Source organism: Sander lucioperca, chromosome 6 (genome assembly GCF_008315115.2).
Source record: "Sander lucioperca isolate FBNREF2018 chromosome 6, SLUC_FBN_1.2, whole genome shotgun sequence".
Classification (NCBI taxonomy): Eukaryota; Metazoa; Chordata; class Actinopteri; order Perciformes; family Percidae; genus Sander; species Sander lucioperca.
The window spans coordinates 2,903,663-2,922,739 of NC_050178.1; the positions used below are offsets into that span (position 1 = coordinate 2,903,663).

Sequence of the window (19,077 nt, forward strand, 5' to 3'; positions counted from 1 at the left end):
CACTGTGTTTACTAATCTGATATCATTTTAAAAGGCTAACTGAGAAAACATTGGAGAACCTTTTTGCAATTATGTGCACATAATGTAATCTGAAAACTGCTGCCCTGGTTAAAAAAAACAATGCAACGGATCTCAGCTGGTATTCTGTCAATAATGGAGTGGAATGGAAATTTTTAAGTGACTCCAAACTGTAATTTATAGTAGCCTACACACATGTAGCCTACTGTACTTAGGTTGAGATTTGAGGTACTTGTACTTCTATTTCATTAAACTTTCTACTTCTAGTACTCCACTACGATTCAGAAGGAGATATTGTATTTTTGAATCCACTACATTAATTTGACAGCTTTAGTAAGGCTGCTATACCTTACAGGTTAAGATTTTACGTACAAAGCGTATGATGAGTTTATAAAATATGATGCTATGAATTAAAATAAGTAAGTAAATAAATACATTAATAAACATTTAACTACCCAACAGTGGCCAATATGAAATAATTAAAATTGCTTCACCTTGACCAACTACAACAGTAATATGCTGTTTACACATTAATTCATTAGTAATATAATAGCATAACACCCACAGGGGCAATTAATGTGCATTGTGAGTAGGCCTACTTTTATTTTTTAACTTTAAATACATTTTGCTTAGGTACATTTACTTAAATTACATTTTCGATGCAGGACTTTTACTTGTAACAGAGTATTTTTACATTGCAGTAGTACTAATTATACAAGTAAACTGAATAAGAGACAAGACAACAATACTTCTGCGATCCATTATATTAACTTGTTTATCATTTAGGAACTTTTTTTATCCAACAAATACTGATTAATGAGCCAGTGCTTCCTTTTCCAACTTAAATATCTACTTGTAGATGATTAAGAGCACAGTTACAGTTACATGCAATGACTCTCCCAGTCCTTGAAAGAGATCATTGGTATCATCATGTGAAAATACTTTTAATTATATAACTATTATTTAGCCTAATTTTATGTAGTTTACACAGAGGACTAACACCCTGTTAACAAACAGAGCATTATCCACATGTTTTTTAATCCACTGATAAAGTTTGTGAAAAAAAAGATTAGATTATTACATAATTGTTGCAGAGAAAATGCATTTCAAATCCTAGCTGACTTCCTGGAGAAAGTCAGCTAGAAAATGTGTTTGGTTATTCAACCATTTGGTTAACTTCACCTAAATAGGCAGGTGAACTGAGAGAAATAAATTATAGAAAAGAGCAACAGGTTGGATTGGTAGTGTCATTACAGGTGTTGACCACTAGAGATCAGCATGCAGTCACCAGTTATAATAATGTGGGTTGACTGGTTTGAACCAGTTGGTTTAAGACTCAAATAACAAGTGGCTCTTTCCCAAGTTTACTACATACTAATAAAAAGCTAATACAAAATGTGCACATTCAATGTGTATACATAAAATGTGCAAAATCAACAATTGACTGTATAGTCTGTGGGAAAAGTTCTTCCACTGCACATGGTCAGTCTTCTCTGGGCCACAATTAGCCACAGCAGTTACATTTACATGCGCACCTGTATGTATATAACTGACAAGAAAGAAGTTTCTTGTTCCTTTTCTATACACGCTCATACACTGGGATTAGCAATATGTGCTAGCAAATTAGTCATTTCAGGGAACTAATTAGTAATTCAAGAGTACAGATGATACTAGATAGATAGATAGATAGATAGATAGATAGATACTTTATTGATCGCCAAGGGAAAAATCAAGGTCCCAGTAGCTTAAAGACATCACACACAGCATACACAAACATCATAAACAGGATGATAAAATAACAAATAACAACAACAACAAAAACAAATCCACATGAATAATATGGACCATAAAAGAAAAGATACTAAATAAAAAATCCACATGAATGTACTAAGGGATGTGTAAGCATGAGACGCTTGTAGTGACAGGGCAGGTGAGGTGATCTATGGTAAGGTGCTCTATGAGAGTGTGTGTCATGGTGGTAGTGCAAATAAATCCAATAGTGCAAGGATAACGTCTAGAGACCAGCATTAAATATGGACAATATAAGAGAATAATGTAGACTAGTAATATAAAAACTATTTAGCAGTGCAAGGATATTGCCATTGTTCAAGTATTAAGTTAGACCTCAGTCCAGGCTGGGGGAAGGAGGGAGGGAGGGGTTAAGAGCATGGGCTAATATAGCCAGTAAACAGTGTAAGCAGTACCCTAAGATTGGAGGCCAATTACTGAGATAGTAAATTAGAGTTAAGGGTTACTAAATCCAAATCTTAAAGGGGCATATACTCACTTTTAGTCCCTATATGGCAACTATACACAGAGTCTTTTGTTTGACCCTTCAGAGCTACAGAAGACATTATACTAGGGTTTTCACAACCTGAGTACTCTCAGACATGTAACATGTAACACGACATGTAAACTGATCTTCATCTGTAAAATCAGTGGAGTGCCTCTTTAACTTTCTAAATCAGAATTATGAGATATACTAAGTAAAAATCTGATGCTGCTGGCTCATTGCCTGCAATTTTTGTATTTGCATTCCCCGTTATCTATATTTAACTGATTGTATTTAACTCTAACAATGTTCAACTGTAGGCTATATATTGTCTCTTTTACACTGTACATATTACATAACTGCTTATTATTTATACTGTAACATAACCAGACCATTCTACACACACTACATATTAGGTTATGTTCATATAATGCATATCTGTTTTTTTATTTTTTATTTTATTTTACAAATACAAACAAAAATCAGACAGAGGAGCAATAGTTTGTAACTTCTACAGGCAACTTATCAGGTTATTCCAAAGAATGAATCAAACAAACTAGACAGCAATAATATAACTATTTATTTATGTATCTAACAATAAACCACAGTTGTCGGAAAATAAAAAAATGACATACTAAGTTACATTTTTTACTTAGTTATTATTATAGCATTTTGATTTATATTAATATATAAATACTGTCTCATAAATGTTATATATCTCTTAATGTTGCCCCTACCATGGTCATCCTAACATACATATGTGTTGCCTTTTCCTGGCGGAACTGGATTTCCATATTGGCTCCTTGTATAGTCTGGGCATTTATTTTGCCATTGCAACCCTTAGTACATTCATGATTGCAACCTGTGACATTGCTCTTAAAGCACATCACAGCATTAACTACAAAGTTATCCACTAGACTAGCTGTATACTAAAACCAATATTCCTACATTTCCCAGACTGCAGTGCGTCATCCCGAACTCCGCCCGCCCTTTCCTCTCCCAAACTTTGGTTGTGTCGACTTTCTGTTTTGCATTGATTTGATTGCTTGGGCTGAGCTATGCGAGTTGTTTCGGACGGCGACACACCTCACCCTGCACCACCACTGACTCTCCACTTCATCTTCGTCATCACCGAAAGAGAAAGCAGTTCATTTGGTTGTGTCGCCGTCGCTCTACAGGGTGGAAGATGTCCGCTGGTTTCTCCGGTCCAGAGCCAGTTTAGGAAGATCTTTTCCCACGGAGCCTCATCAGGAAAACGCCAACGTTTTTGCCGTGCTTAGGTTGTCATTAAGAGGCAACTCTTAAAGTTGGGGCCCCTCTTTTTAACACGGAGCTGTATGACTGTGAATCTGTGCCCTGGACTACTTAGGTGGAGTTAAAGGCTATGTCTGTTGTGCCAGGCCAAGACGAGGACGGGCATGAGATGCCTTCTGGCTAGCAGCGCTAACGTTATCTGGACCACAGCTAGGTCGCAAAACACGCATTATATAGCTAACACATTAGTCGGCAACACATCATTGTCGTGTTGGTATCCTTTGTTTTTAAGACTCCTCAGTATGCAGTCAGTCAGACAGTCGGTGTTCACTAGAAAGATGCCGAAATAGCGGTTACTTGGTTAACGTTAGCTAACAGTTAGAATCAGTCCTCGAATCAAAAACGTTAGTTATTTTGTACGCGAGGCACGACGTTAAGCTAGCTAGCAGTTAGTCAGCTTCAACATCATAATAAAAAAATCCAAATGCCTAGCCTTTATTCACTGACACAAAACACTGCAGGGACTGTTGTCTGTCCAGCACTAATACACTAATGTTATTGATATGTTAAAACGGACTACAAGTGCATCCATTAACGTTATTTAACAAAGCATAGCAAGTGGGTGGACAAACCATGACTACTAACTAACTAGCACGTAACGACAAAGGTGTGATAACAGGACTGATTGACATTTGAGCAGCTCAACTAAGACGTTCAATTTGGGGGTTTGACACCTGCTTAACCTTGTAAATCACAACAAGGAGAAGACGGCCGCTCAAACTGTTGACCATGGAGGGAAATGCACAACAACAACAACAACAGAAAACAACTCATTTAGCTCGGGAACTGATAAGGACATTTAACAGCTACAACAAACACACCATACAACTGAAGAAGAACCTGAAAGAGACTAATGCGTTCTTCCGGGAAATTAGGCAAAATTACAGCAATGCTTGTGCATCGACCATGAGCTCGGAATCAGCTTCTTTTGAGGCAGGTAGGTTGGAACACATGAAGCAGCACCGTCTGAACATCCCTGTGGTGCATCTACATGTCACAGTATTTAACCATGTTTAAAGCGTCCTATGTTATACGTCTGTATCCTGTATCACAAAGAAAGAACTAACAGGTTTCTGCTGCCAAGTAATTTCTCCACCAACAAGTAGACTGAAATGCATTAATTAGGTGTTAGGGAAAACTAAAGAGATTAAGCCCCCTCTAAAAAGCATGAATAGACTAAGTGCACCAAATATGCTGAGATTTCTTCACTCACTAGCTGGCTGAGAGCCTGGGACATCAGACACCCATTCTTCTATTTTGCATTACAGTGTTTTCCCTAGGTTTGTGGAAAAATTTGGTGCACATATAAACAGTTACGTTTTTCAATTTAAAAAAATGTGCAATTTCACATCACTTTGGCCCAATATTATTTCCAAATCTGTGTCTAAAACATTGGAAAAGCTAGTGCAGATAATAAATAAATAACAATCAAAAAGCTTAAAGACAAAACTTGCTATAGAAGTCCACTGGGACCAACTACAATCATTAGATCTGAGAAAAGTAATTTAGTTGGTATTGATGTAATGTAATTGATTTTACATTCATTCAGCTTAGGTGGTGCCTACAGCCTTATTATGGTAGGGACAACCCTGCATTTGTGTGTGTGTGTGTGAGTGTGAGTGAGAGAGAGAGAGAGAGACTGGTTAGGCTACGTTTAGGTCATGGACATATTTAGACCGTATTTGTCCAACTTAAAAATGATCATATACCATATGTAATGTGCCACATCTGCAGGAGTAGCTTACTCGATCAGAGCTGGTGTCTTTTACATGGAGGTCAAATCATTTTCCTCAATGTTGAATGAATGTTAAGCTGAAGATTAGTCATAATCAACAGAAAAAAATGGGACCATAATGCTGCCTTTCATGGTCATAGCTAAACACATGTCTTCACCTGCTAAACTAGATTAATCTTGCAAATGTCTTGGTTACGCTTATTCATCTGATCAAAAATGTGCTTTACATGATGCAGAAGGATCATTCAGTAGTCCTTGATCTGATATTTTGGTGGAGGTTAAGTGTAGGTCTGCACTGAATGCCCGTTTAGTCTTTCCACTGCAGGGACCATACGGCCAAGTGCTCAGCACAGGTCTGTCTGAAACAAAAGGTTTTAATGCATCACGTTAGGGATGAATACTAGAAGGGGAAGGCTAGATTAGAGTAACAGTTACAGTAAAACCACATGTATGTTAGAAAGTAAGATAAGATAATGCTTTATTGATCCCCAGAGGTTAAATTCAGGAATGCACTTGTATATGAATATAAAGTAGGCCATTGCTGCTCTATCCTCTCTTTGTTATACAACTGTGACTCAGCATTGCTAAGGATTATGTCTGATACCCTCAACCCGCTGAATTGGTTCTTCTGTGTGTGCTCTACATTTTAGGGTTGAATCAGGACATAGTAGCCTAAGGAACAATATCAGATTTAAAAGATTTTAAATCTCTATCATTGAACAGGGATCTTTTGTATTTTCCGGAAATAATGATCTCATACAATGGATAATGTGTCATTGAGTACTGTATCTCTGCTTACAATATTGAACAAGAGTTCCTAAAAAGCTCACTAATTCCAGGAGTCAACAGGGTTGCTTAAGGTTACTACTGATAAGGTCCACTTCTCAAAATCATATACCTCCTTTTGTTTTGTCTGTTCCCCCAGCCCAGCTCAGCTGCATCTCTTTCCCCAGTCATGAGGAAGAGTTCCTGCGCAGCACTGTGGGCGCTGCCCCGTACATCCTGGTACTGGGCCAGGACTGTGCTGCCCGCTACCAGCTACTCAACTGCCTTCTGGGGGAAAGGCTGCTGCCACTGGGCCCTGAGGCAGGAGAGGCTTGTGAAGGAGTCCAGGGCACTGTCTGCAAGAGGCGGAAGCTGTGTTTCACCCATGGAAGACAGACACGGCTCAGCCTGGCACTGCCTGGCCAGTATGAGCTGGTGCACCAGCTGGCAGCTAACTGTGGCCGCTGGGAAACGGTGCCTCGGGAAGACCTGGAGATCCATGAAGAATGTGAGGACCCGGCTCACAGGCTAGCAGAGCTGGAGATCACTCTGCATCACTTACTGCTACAGGTAAGCTTTAAATCACAGAAACCTACTGGATCTACTCTCTCAGTACAGTGTCCACTCATAGCCTAAATAAGGAGTTCGATAAGAAACCATTTACATGGTAGTCCTTACTTGCATTACTTAGTTCGCTTTTCATGAACTGACACAGAGTTTCCAGATACATACAGTAAGTCCAGTTGCCCTTGTATAACTCTGACCTGGATGACAGAACCGTCACAGACATGTATGCTTGGATAAAAATGAGTGTTGTTGTTTTTTTGGCAGAAAGCTCTCTGCGTGGTCCTCCATTTTCTTTGAACATGTCTGTGAACATCTCTAGACAAGAACAGAATAATTGACATTAAGCCATCCTTTAGAAAATTCATATTGTGATGATATAACGTAGACTGGGTAAACCCAGCCCGATCTGCCGGCGATTTGATTTCACCCTGCAGCTCAGGCTGGAAACCTGTAAATATTTCCATCCTGCTTCCGTTACAAATCTGCGGGGACCAATCACAAACTGGCTTATCCACCTGGCGCGCTATTGGCGGGTTTAACACGATGACGATAGAGAAGCGACGAAAAGCAGCTTTTTGTTTACATTCAACGTGACGACCACCGAAGCGCAGCAACCCGTTGATGCCGCTGTCGCTGCTCTGCAAAGTACGTCACCCGGATCGTTGGTCTGATTGGTTGAAGGACTATCCAGTTGCATACAGAGTCATTTGAACTATGCCTGTTGATCACGCCTCTTGTGCAGTAGAAAATACAGAGCAGCAGACTCCCCAGACTAATGTTCAATCTTAAAAGATTGAGCTTGGTCTGGTGATAGCCAGACTAGATATAACGTGCAATTCTAATATAGTATTCTTTCGTCGTACGACAGCTTTTTAAAATTAGTTTTGGAACAGTTTAATGGACTAATTGAGAAAAGTAATTTTACTCACAGTGCACTTACATCACTGCTAGGTTTATGTAATCTTTGCAGTTTTATGTGGGAAAAAAACATCTGATTTTGAATTTGTGGTGTAGTGGACATCAATATGAAAAAAAGGTCCTTTAGCTATGTCATTGATTTCAATCATATGGCCTAGTCATAACTGTTTGTGTTTTTTTGTGTGGTGGCATTTCCTCCTGTAGCCTTTTTTCAAAAAGAAAGATGGATTGGATGGATTTTTTTTTATCCTTGTTCTGGCTTGAACTAGCCTTTGTATTCACACATGGTTTAGCTCACATATTACTGAGCAGAGCGGATAATTTCCCGTGTTCTTCAGTATATTACTTTCCCTGATTTGGGCTACTGTTCAGAAATACATTCTTTTCTAGTTGCTCTTCTCCAGTTAAGGATTTGAGCACTTCTTAAAAACAGATTCACAGGTTACTGTGAGGTTACGTGGAAGAAGGAAAAATCGGAACAGTCAGCGTGACCTGAAAATCACAATATCTTGAGAGTGAATTGATTTAGCATAGTGTAAGGATTGTAGTTGTTCCTTATCATGTGTGACACGTGGAAATTGGTCTCTAATCCTTTAGACCAAGGCCCCTTAGGGAGCATCACACAGCCCCAGAAACTAGGCCTAGCTCTGGCTCAGGACAGCCCACCCGCCCAACCCCCTTACGTAATGCCACTGATCTGGTGCAATTCACATGACTAGGTTATGTTAAAAATCCCAAACCCTTTGCTGTGATGAAGTTGCCGTCATTACAACTGAATTATGGGAGACTGGTTGGTCACGTTGTTACAAAAAATGTTCTTGTTTTTTATTAGTAATAAAAGTAATTACTTAATTAGGGTTTTGTTTGAGCTGCGCTAATAGAAAAGATCTATTCACATCCAACATTTCTGCTAAGAAAATCAATTTGTACTAATATTGACACACACAAACATTGATTGCATCTTAAAAATATGTGTTTGAGATAAAATAAGTGTCTCATTAGTGTTGTGTAATAACTTAATTTGTGAGAACCTTAATCCCATGGTATGGACACTCTCCATTGTTTGTTTATAAGTAATATGTTGGAAAAATATGGCTATACACTTTCAAAACCTTTTTCATTGCTGCTTCAACATCCACCAGTCTTATCTTAAAAACAGAAAAGCCTAATAGATGAACGCCTGGAAATAAAATGGTGTGCTGGAAGTAAAACAATTTATTTCACCCCCCTGTTTTCACATGTGACTGAGAGGCTCAGGCGTGGGATCTGCAGTCCCTTATTTGGGTCAAAAAGTTTGTCACTCTTGAGAGGACCCCCAGAGTCTAATAATACAAACTTTATCACAGATGCGAGACAGAATGACATATTGCATTTCCATGCTCAAATTCAATTAAATAATCTACAATTTAAATGAATATTTGCAATATTATTTTGATAGTTGTGAACATACGTAGGTTTGTCACAAATTAAAGCAGTGTGCCTCTCCTCCTTTAGGTTTCTGCTGAATGAATAAGATATTAACGTGTTTTAAGTTGGAGTAAACACAGGCACAGAATCTCTCTGCTCACTGTGGTATTCACACACTCCTGCCATAATCACAGCAACCTGCTTTAGAGGCCAACTTGCTAATTATCCTTCTCTTCATCCCAGAGTTAACCCATCCTTTCCCACTTAACTTAAACACCCAGAGGACAAAAGGGTGCTATGCTATCGCCACGTTTCTAAAATTCTTTTATGTTCATTGTTCCATGAATTCACATAAGCAAGTCTGCTTGTTAAACAAGGCCTGTGATATTAGCATTCACCCTTTAAAATATTGTAAAAGAAGAACATTCTAATTTCTTACATGGCCATTTGTCTTGACCATGTTGCTTTGTAGAACTGGCTCATATGTAAGCATTAATGCTAACTCATACTGACCCTCTTAAGGACATATGAAAAACAAAAACAAAATAGTAACTTCAAAATAGCCCACAGAAATTTTCTTCAAGGGTTGTTGTTGAAAACGGACTCTATTAAATTAATTCAATCATTGTATTGATTTTGATTGGTTGTGAACAAATGTTTGCAGGCTATCTTTGTTCCAAAAAAACTGCTCAGAAGGGCTCTGCTCTTGTTTCTTGGAGACAGGACTGACTGTCTCTTTTGTGTAGCTGTTGGTTATTTTTGCCTCTTTTCTCTGGCTGTCTTTCCCTCTGCCATGGTCTCCCTCTCAAGCTCTCTATGAGTAGTTGTTATTCATCAAGGGTTAACAAAAACCTATTTGCTTGCGTCATTTTCCTGCCCTGTCACAGACATTTCCAAGACCACCACAAATATTTATGTGCCATTAGGTGTTCAGAAATAGAAGGAGCATGTGATGTGTGTGAAAGTTTAAACAACTTCTGGCCTAAATTGGTTTGAAAACTCCTCCAATTGCCTTGAACACTTTAAACAGGTTATATAGTTATATTTCTGCATTTTGTGTCAAAAAGTTAAAAGGTCAGTTCATCTAAATTACATAAAACATGTTAGACATATAGAAAAGTAAACCTGATTATGTTTTCTAATGTTGGTCCACAATGAGGTCTATGGATTCATTTTTTTCTGACCTGAACATGTTGTTCTTGTGTTTTTTAAACCTGGAATAACTGTTTGGACACTAAGATTTGAACACACCAGACATATTATCACCTTTTGAAGCGAAATGGCAAACTTGTTAGCATGGAGTCGCCTATTTCCATTTTTGGTTCCGTCGTAGATATTACAGCAAAAAGCTGGCAACTAAATCAGTGGTATCCTCCTAGTGGTGTCTCCATGGCTGGATTTCACTTAGAGTAAATGTGAAAAATATGTATTTGTTTATTTGGGTGAACTGGCCTTTTTCATAGAACCATATTTTGTAATAATTGCCTGTACACCATTTTGCTTGAAATGAAAGTCACATTTTTGTGTTTTTTCTTTTTGTGGTTTGTCATCAGGAAGCAAAGGTCATGGTGGTGCCTTGTCAGAGTGTCCAGCCCATAGAAGAGGCCCTCGAAGACTGCACGGTCCGCAGCATGATCCCCATCATACTCTATGCCATCAACCAGGACTCCCTAAGCACAGACCAGGTGGCTGAGATCTGGAAGGTCAAAGAGATGCTCTCCTTTCCCATCTGTTTTATTCGTATCCCTGACACCATGTCAGCAGCCTCCCCAGAACCTGGCCGCCGTGTGGAGAAGGAAAAGGAGAGGGAGAAGAGCGCACTCCATAAGCAGCTGCTTTCCCTCGGCCTTCTCAGTAGCCTGATAGGAAACTGCTCCTGTGGCGCCCCTACACAGATACCCGCCCCGGGTGCCAAGCCCCAGAGTGTGCTGTGTGAGGCTTTCGAAAGACTGCACCGGTTGCTGGTGCCTTTCGCTCGCCAAGTGCTTCAAAACCAGCAGGTGGAAGCTGCCAACCTGCTTAATGGGGTTCACTGTCGCTGTCTAGATCTTTTCATCAACCAGGTCAGAGGATGATGACACAGTTCATCTGTATGTCTGTGATTGTTGTACTGCTTCCTACTCATGACATCATGATATGTTGTTACTACCTTTGCATTACAGCTTGATCTCAGTCTGCATTGACCCAGTATGCCCAATGAAAAATCACCATCAGGCCTTTTAACCTTTCTGCTTACCATCCCTGCAGGCCTTTGACATGCAGAGGGACCTGCAGATAACACCCCGCAGGCTGGAGTACACCCGTGACAAAGAGGGTGAACTCTTCACCTCCCTAATGGCCATCGCTAATCGCAAACAGGAAGAAATGAAGGAGATGATTGTGGAAACGCTCGGCAGCATGAAAGAGCAGCTGCTGGAGGATGCTGCCAACCTGGAGTTTACAGGTTAGTGAGTGAACGCTTTGGTTTTAAAGTCTTATCAAGTTTGTTTATATCAAAATAGTAGTTCAAGTCCAGATAGATATGATGCACATGTACACACACTGCCACCTACCACTTATGACTTCAGTCTGGAAACATTATGGACAATTATAAAGCAGCCACCTACAATGTGAGAAGAGCCTTTAAGGAGGCAAAAAGGGACTACGGGAAGAAAAAGTACCATTCCAGGAGAGCAACCCTAAAAGCATGTGGCAAGGTTAAAAGGCTCTGACACACCAACCCGACGGCCGACCGTCGGACTGATCAGTCGTCTCCCCGAGGTCAAAAAAGTTCCTCGGAACACACCGAAGTGACACCGACTTGAGCGTACGTTAATAATACGTCCCCATAACAGCAGGCGGCGCTAATCTGTATTGTCGCCCAAAAAAAGATGAACGCGTCACGTAGGTCTGGCTTCTTCCAAATTTCAAAGCCAACCATCATGGCGGCTCGTTCGGAATGCGATCTCGTATTTTACAAAAATAGTTCACCGAAACGTGTTTCTGATAACATTTTAAGTGAGAAATAGGCCATACAGTTGCTGAATCTGTCTGTTTTTTTCATCGACAAAGGTCAGTTTGAAAGATTTTCGGCAGATTTTGAGAGGCGTTCGTCACGCTCATCCTGCTCATCATTTCCGGTAAGTGTTTTAACATAAGTGCACTGATTCGCTAGTCAAGGGCTAGCACTCCACCAATCAGATTGGTCATTGAGTCTGACTGCCCACTGGCCGATTCAACATGTCAAATCGGCCCAAATTAAAGCCGACGGCTCCTCCGACTGACGACGGCACAGAACACACCAAACAGACTCGAGTCACCGACCTCGCCAGACTGTCCGACGGCCGATAATCGGGTTGGTGTGTCAGCGCCTTAAGAACTATGACAGATTACAAGCCCACCCCCTCCTCCTTGTCAAGTGGTGACGCGTCTATAGCAAGTGAGCTTAACGCATTTTATGCTCGCTTTGAGGCCATCGGCAGCCAGCAAGCAAAAACAGCTGAAGCAGAGGTTAATGGATGCGCACCTCTCTCTCTCTCTCTCTCTCTCTCTCTCTCTCTCTCTCTCTCTCTCTCTCTCTCTCTCTCTCTCTCTCTCACACTCACACACACACACACACACACACCTATCTTCCTTTCTGAGCATAATGTCAGGAGGGCTTTTGAGCATGTTAACATTGAGAAAGCAGCAGGACTTGACGGTATCAGTGGGCAGGTCCTCAAACTGTGTGCTTACCAACTTGCGCCGGTGTTCACAGTGATATTCAACCTCTCACTGGCTCAGTTTGTTATACCCTTGTGCTTCAAGAAGTCCAACATCATTCATCCTGCTGAATTCATTCCATCATTCCTGTGCCCAAGAAAACAAGACCAGCCTGCCTGAATGACTATCCAGTGACACTCACCTCTGTAGCCTCTGTACGCTGTATAGTGAATACAGCGTGTACAGTTTGCTTTACTTGCAATCGTTTCTCAAAAGCATCATATGTCTTACAATTACATACCAGTTCTTTCTCTAACAGAAAGTCTTTGGATTAGATTAAAATCTGTTTTACTACTGTTAGTCCGTTCCGCTTTACAGATATCACATATAACTAATGAACAATTCCAGAAACATTTTGCAATGTGCATCTCAGATCACATTTTCACTCACTAAGAGCTTTACTTTGTCATTACTAAACATTGTGCCCAAATATGAACAATAACATTGCCGTCAGTGGGCTTATTTGCTCGCTAACCACCACCGATTTAAGGAAAAATCCAGCACTTAGACGTCACCTTAGGATATCGTTACCTGAAACGGGTGATTTAATGTCACCGATTGTTTTACATACAGTTTAGCAACAAAACAAAATGCCGAAGGAACATTACTATGTTTTTTTCTTGTTGGTTTTGAGCGGTATGCATCGCCACTAACCTGGAAAACGTTTTAAACAGTAAATAAATAACGTTACAGCGTGTCGCGTGAATACGTCTCCTGCAGCGGGGAGTCAAAGGCAGAGGGACGGCAATGTTCACTAGCTTCTTGTCTCAACTGTGGTCTGATAAACAGTAAATTCATCAAATTCAGTGCCCATAACGCAATTTTCCAAGCTACTGTATTGCGTCACCTGCGTGTGCTGCACGGAAATAAACAAAACATGGACCCATACATTAAAAAACACTGCTTAACAGCAATACTTGTGGTCAAAAACTCCACAGATTACTTTAAGTTACTGATTCAAATGTACATTCAGTTGCCAGTTTATTCGGTACACCTAGCCAAAACTAATTCAGTCTAATACAACAGTCCTGCAATAAATCATTCCTTCAGGATGGTTATAATGTTCAGTTTTGAGAGGTATTGATTCAACTGTGTGGTCAGTTTGGAGTCTGCAGTTTGTGGTGCTGTTGAACTATATTACGTTACACAGAAAGGTTTTTGTCCACCCCTTTTATGCAAATGAGAGTTGGCTAAATGTCAGAAACACCTCTCTGTAAAATGCAAAACCACCCAGTGCTAAAAGTAGCCAACTGGGATAAATAAGTACACAGAATCTACCACAACCCTCCAGAGACACTTAGTGTGTTTGATGTTTTGCTCTTGGACAAACATTTGATAAATCTCTTTAACATTAAATTATTTTAATCTTAATCTTTTTGTGTTTCGTTATACAGTCATGACCAGAGTTGCAAAATTCCGGTAATATTCAAGGTGGAAACTTTCCATGGGTATTCACAAGAATTAACAGGAAATAATGGGAATAAAATGGAAATATAGGGGTTATTTGCTCAGGTTGTGTTTACCATGTCATCTGCAAATAGAAACAAACCTTTTACCATATCATAAGCAGACAGTATCCATTAACTTACCAAATAAAAAATAAGTTATAAACTGTGTACTTTACTTTAGGCTTTAAATATAAAATATATTCACTCCAGTAATATAATCAAAACCTACCCAAAAGCTTGTAGTCTTTTTGACTCAGACAGTGCAGCAGTGTGGGCTGCACATGTGATGGGAGAATGCACTGTGTATGGAGAGGGTTGTAATTAATTTATCCAGATTTCTCTGTGCTTGATATACACTCTGATATACACCATGTCCACATAACTTGACAAACTATTTTCTTTCAACTGCAGACGTTATTGTAACAACTAATGGAGATCCTGTTACATCGAAGGAGATCAAATCTTGCATCCACCAGATCCAGGAGCTGATAGTGGTTCGTTTGAATCAGGCCGTGGCAAATAAGCTCATCAGCTCTGTGGACTATCTGAGGGAGAGCTTTGTAGGAACTCTGGAGCGATGTCTCAACAGTCTGGAGAAGTCGCACATGGAGTCTTCTGTCCACAATATCACTTCCAATCACCTCAAGCAGGTGGGCAGTAGTTTGTGAAAGACAGGAACCTTATATAGTATGCTTGTCATGAAAGTTAAGTGTGAAGATACTTAAATGTGAGCAGTATGATCGTATTTATTCATCTCTCTCTCCCTCTCTCTCTCTCTCTCTGGAGAGATTTATGATAATAAACTGTATCTTGTCAAGAAAAGTTCTATACAAATACGAAGTGAATTGCAACAAAAAGAAAGCTGGAGACTTGACTAATGCCTCAGTAAGACCAATGTCAGCAATCCAATTCCAAATGTTTATAGGGAGAGAAAATTTGAGGGCTAGTATTTGGATTAGAAATAGATGAAATTGTTGAACATGTCAGACAAATCACCTGCTCTGTTCTCTCTCTACTGTTCATTTAGCCATTTAAACCTAAGTGTGAACTAACAGAAGAGTGGTAAAACAAAGCAAATCAAAACAAAAGGGTTCAACACGGGATTAGAGACACTTATTAGCTGAAGAAATAAAATGTGGTTTTTCAACAAAGACAAGGGACGTTTCATTAGCCTCTGTCGACATTTACTGATATCTCAGGATGTGGATTTTGCTTCATATTTACATCCTCTTCTCATCTGCCACAGTTATTAAATGCTGCCTATCATGTGGAAGTCACCTTTCATTCAGGATCCTCTGTCACAAGACTCTTCTGGGAGCAAATTAAACAGGTGATTTTCTAATGAATTCAGTGAGAAGAGTTTCACACCACATGATGAATGATGACTTCTGAGGAAGTGTTCTTACTTAGTGTCTTGCTCCTAGATAATCCACAGGATAACGTTTGTGAACCCTCCTGCCATCACTCCAGAGTGGAAGCGGAAAGTGGCCCAGGACGCCATAGAAAGTCTGAGTGCCGCCAAACTGGCCAGAAGCATCTGCTCCCAGTTCAGAACCCGCCTCAACAGCTCCCATGAGGCCTTCGCAGCATCTCTGCGCCAGGTGAACTTTATCTGTCTTCTGCCTTTTTCTTTCACTTCTCATCTCTCTCTCTCTCTCTCTCTCTCTCTCTCTCTCTCTCTCTCAGTGCATGTACCACTGTGCTCTGTTGCCTTCATACCTTTGTCTTAAATATATAACTAAAAACAGACAGAGAAATTTTCACTTACCATATACTTTAAGGCTAAAGTCTCTCGCAGTCTGATGTTTCTAAAAATAATTTTCACTGCCATCAACCAGCAGGCTAAAATGTGGCCAGAACCTGTGCTTGATATAACATGACGTCCAGGACACCCTTATTAAACACAGGGAAAATTCAAACCAGGTAACAGAGCATGATATGTCTTATTTGCATTAAGCATTGGCTGATTAGCATTTATATTAGCTGTTGTTTTGAGCTGAGCTGGTGTCGCTTAAACATTTCTCAGCCAAAGAGTGTGCAGGAGCTGTAAATGATTATGGCCGTTGAGGCATTTTCGAAAAACAAAATGGCTGCAGCTGATGTAGAACTTTCTGTCAAAGTATTATTTTAAAATTCTGATGGCAAAAACGGCAACACTTGTTCACAGACATATTGATGCTTCACTGTCACAACTCATCTCTGCATGCTGTACTTACATTTGTCCGTCGCTCAGTGCTACATCATATTTTTTGCTGCTGCGCCCAGAGGCATTTAGGTCTACGGCCGTTGATCGCACCCCTTTGGGAATCGAAAATTAATTGAAAGGTCATAGACTCGCTGCATTTGTGATTTGGTCTAGCGATGGCATACTAGTAAATGAGTGTGACGTTAATCACCGGACCAGAAAAAAAAGATAAGACAATTCTGAATGTACTTTCAAATGACATTTATTGATAAATTGTGTGACAATATAATTTTTCTTTTAGGATTCTGGCAGTTTCACTGTTTATCACAGTATTTTTCTTTTCTTTTGCATGACTAGTCCTGGCCTGTCAGGAGTACATAGAATATAAAAAAACATTTTAGTACTGAAAGCTTTGATTACTATATGGTTTGCTTGGCCCCACGAAATTGTACAATTTTTATTGTGCAAACTGCAACGTAGTCAAAAACCAGCCAAAAAAATTAACATTGCTTCATTTCCAAACAAAATGTTTTAAGATAGTTGTATTAACCCTATAAACTGACTTAAACCACAGTCTGTTGTAGAAAAGTGGGAGACTGTTACGTAGCTCTGCTTCCAGCTTGCTTTGGTGTTGTTGGTATAGGCTAATGTTGGGATAGCAGTTAGGCTAAAGTATTTTCGCCCCGGCAAGACATACCTGCAAGACATACCTAACCTTATTTGTCAGATGTTTTTTTTTTTTTAAAACACAGAACCATCTGAGTGGCCGTCATTGAAAACTTTTTGGAAAAGGGAAGGCACTTTAAAATAAATACGTAGCAGTCGCGGCCGTCAAACACGCAATGTGGTCACACACACACACACACACACACACACACACACACACACACACACACACACACACACACACCCCTAATCCATGACTGTAAGCTGCCAGTAGCTTCATACTGGATGCCGATTGGATCCGTTGCCTGCTGTTGGGAGACAAACGCATTACTTGAAGCCTGAGAAGTTGGATTTTTGTGTGATATCGCGCAAATCCAGCTGCTGTACAAGGTAAAGACAAACCTCAAATCCAGTGTTTTAATCATTGCTCTGAACCATGGTGTTCGAGGTGAAGCCCCATTCATTTCTACGAGAACTGCTCACTGGCACATAAAGCCAAAGAAAATTTAACTTCCATGTATAATGCGGAAGATCGGCTGGCTTTTGCACTCTGGGGCCAATAGAGCAGGCGCACTAGAGACCTCTGCCGGCCGAACCAGCTACTTCCGGTTTAGCGCCCCTTTAAGTTGCTCTTCTAGACTTCTAGACGAGTTCTTCTGATGCATCTCCAGTCTCTCTTTCTTCATCCTTCATCTGTCTTTTCTGTTCTTGAAAATGCAGTAGCAACGGAGCCTCTCCCAGCTGGTATATCGACTTTAAAGTGCTCATATTATGTTTTTTGGCTTTTTTTCCTTTCCTTTATTGTGTTATATATATTTTCATGCACATTATAGGTTTACAAAGTGAAAAAGCCCAAAGTCCACCCCAAAGGGACTTACCATCTTCCAGAGAAAACACTGTTCACAAACTGCTCCAAACAGCTCTATTGTAGTCCAGCCTTTACTTCCGTGACGAATGCTCGTCACTTTGTATCGCATGACAGACCGTGTGGGTCAGCTGAGCACAATTTAAACAGCAGTAATGAGAACTCAACCCAGTAATGTCACCCTGTGGTTAAAAATACAGATGAAATACATCATGGAGTAACTGCTGGCCAGGAACTCTGCATTAACCAGTCTGACAAATGACTACATTACCACAGAGGTCAAGGCCACTGGCCTGTAGTCACTGAGAACCTGCAGGGCGGTAGTCCTCAGCAACAGTTTCCATGGCGATGTCACTTTCTGACGTTCTAATGATGTGGTTAAAAAGAAAAGGACAAAATTAGATGTAACGGTGGACCAAAAAGATTCAATTCATACACAACTTTTAAAGGCAGTAAGGCATGTTAGAGGTTGCTTTAATAGTTTGTTTAAAGTGCTCATATTATGCTTTTTGGCTTTTTCCCTTTCCTTTATTGTGTTACGTATCTTTTCGTGCACGTTATAGGTTTACAAAGTGAAAAAGCCCAAAGTCCACCCCAAAGGGACTTACCATCTTACAGAGAAAACACTGTTCACAAACCGCTCCAAACAGCTCTATTGTAGTCCAGCCTTTACTTCTGTGACAAACGCTCGTCACTTTGTATCACATGACAGACCGTGTGGGTCAGCTGAGCACAATTTAAACAGCAGTAATGAGAACACGTTATAATGCTCGCCAAGCTGCTAGCGTGGCACGCCCTCATACTGTGCAACTGACAAGCTAGTAGTCCTTATATAGCTACTGCGCATGTGCGACTCCCAACAAAGATGGAACAGAAGTGTGATGCCTCACTCTGTAGCTAAAACGGAGAGCTCAACACACAGGGGGAAAGGGGAGTACATCAAAAAAAAAATAATTTTGAAAATTAAACCACATAAACCTATTCTGGTACAATCTCTAAATACAATTATGAACCTGAGCATAATATGAGCACATCATATGAAACCTTATTATACTTCTTTTCAGCATCATCTTTGTACTCTTAGGGTCTACTAGAATATGTTTACATGCTTTGATGTTTAGGTATGGAGCTAAAAGAGTCTCAATAAAGATAAATGCACACACTACATTCACATAT

The 19,077-nt window shown here is 40.1% G+C and overlaps 1 protein-coding gene and 1 long non-coding RNA gene across 2 annotated transcripts in view; one reads left to right on the forward strand and one right to left on the reverse strand.

The window, feature by feature from the left end:
* Nucleotides 1-67: 67 nt before the first annotated feature.
* Nucleotides 68-17,075, reverse strand: LOC118495366. The gene is made up of 4 exons (XR_004897744.1): nucleotides 17,064-17,075; nucleotides 11,737-11,747; nucleotides 11,221-11,224; nucleotides 68-188 (listed from the first exon to the last, which is right to left on the reverse strand). It is a non-coding gene; the product is annotated as an uncharacterized LOC118495366 (long non-coding RNA).
* The window catches only part of dstyk (dual serine/threonine and tyrosine protein kinase), a 29,668-nt gene continuing 13,852 nt past the window's right edge, over nucleotides 3,262-19,077 (forward strand). Inside the window, exons 1-7 of the mRNA XM_031287492.2 lie at nucleotides 3,262-4,541; nucleotides 6,265-6,674; nucleotides 10,550-11,059; nucleotides 11,244-11,439; nucleotides 14,597-14,835; nucleotides 15,432-15,515; nucleotides 15,610-15,786. Of these exons, the coding sequence (XP_031143352.1) occupies nucleotides 4,334-4,541; nucleotides 6,265-6,674; nucleotides 10,550-11,059; nucleotides 11,244-11,439; nucleotides 14,597-14,835; nucleotides 15,432-15,515; nucleotides 15,610-15,786 (1,824 nt within the window). The 5' untranslated portion in view covers nucleotides 3,262-4,333. The remainder of the gene's footprint in view (nucleotides 4,542-6,264; nucleotides 6,675-10,549; nucleotides 11,060-11,243; nucleotides 11,440-14,596; nucleotides 14,836-15,431; nucleotides 15,516-15,609; nucleotides 15,787-19,077) is intronic.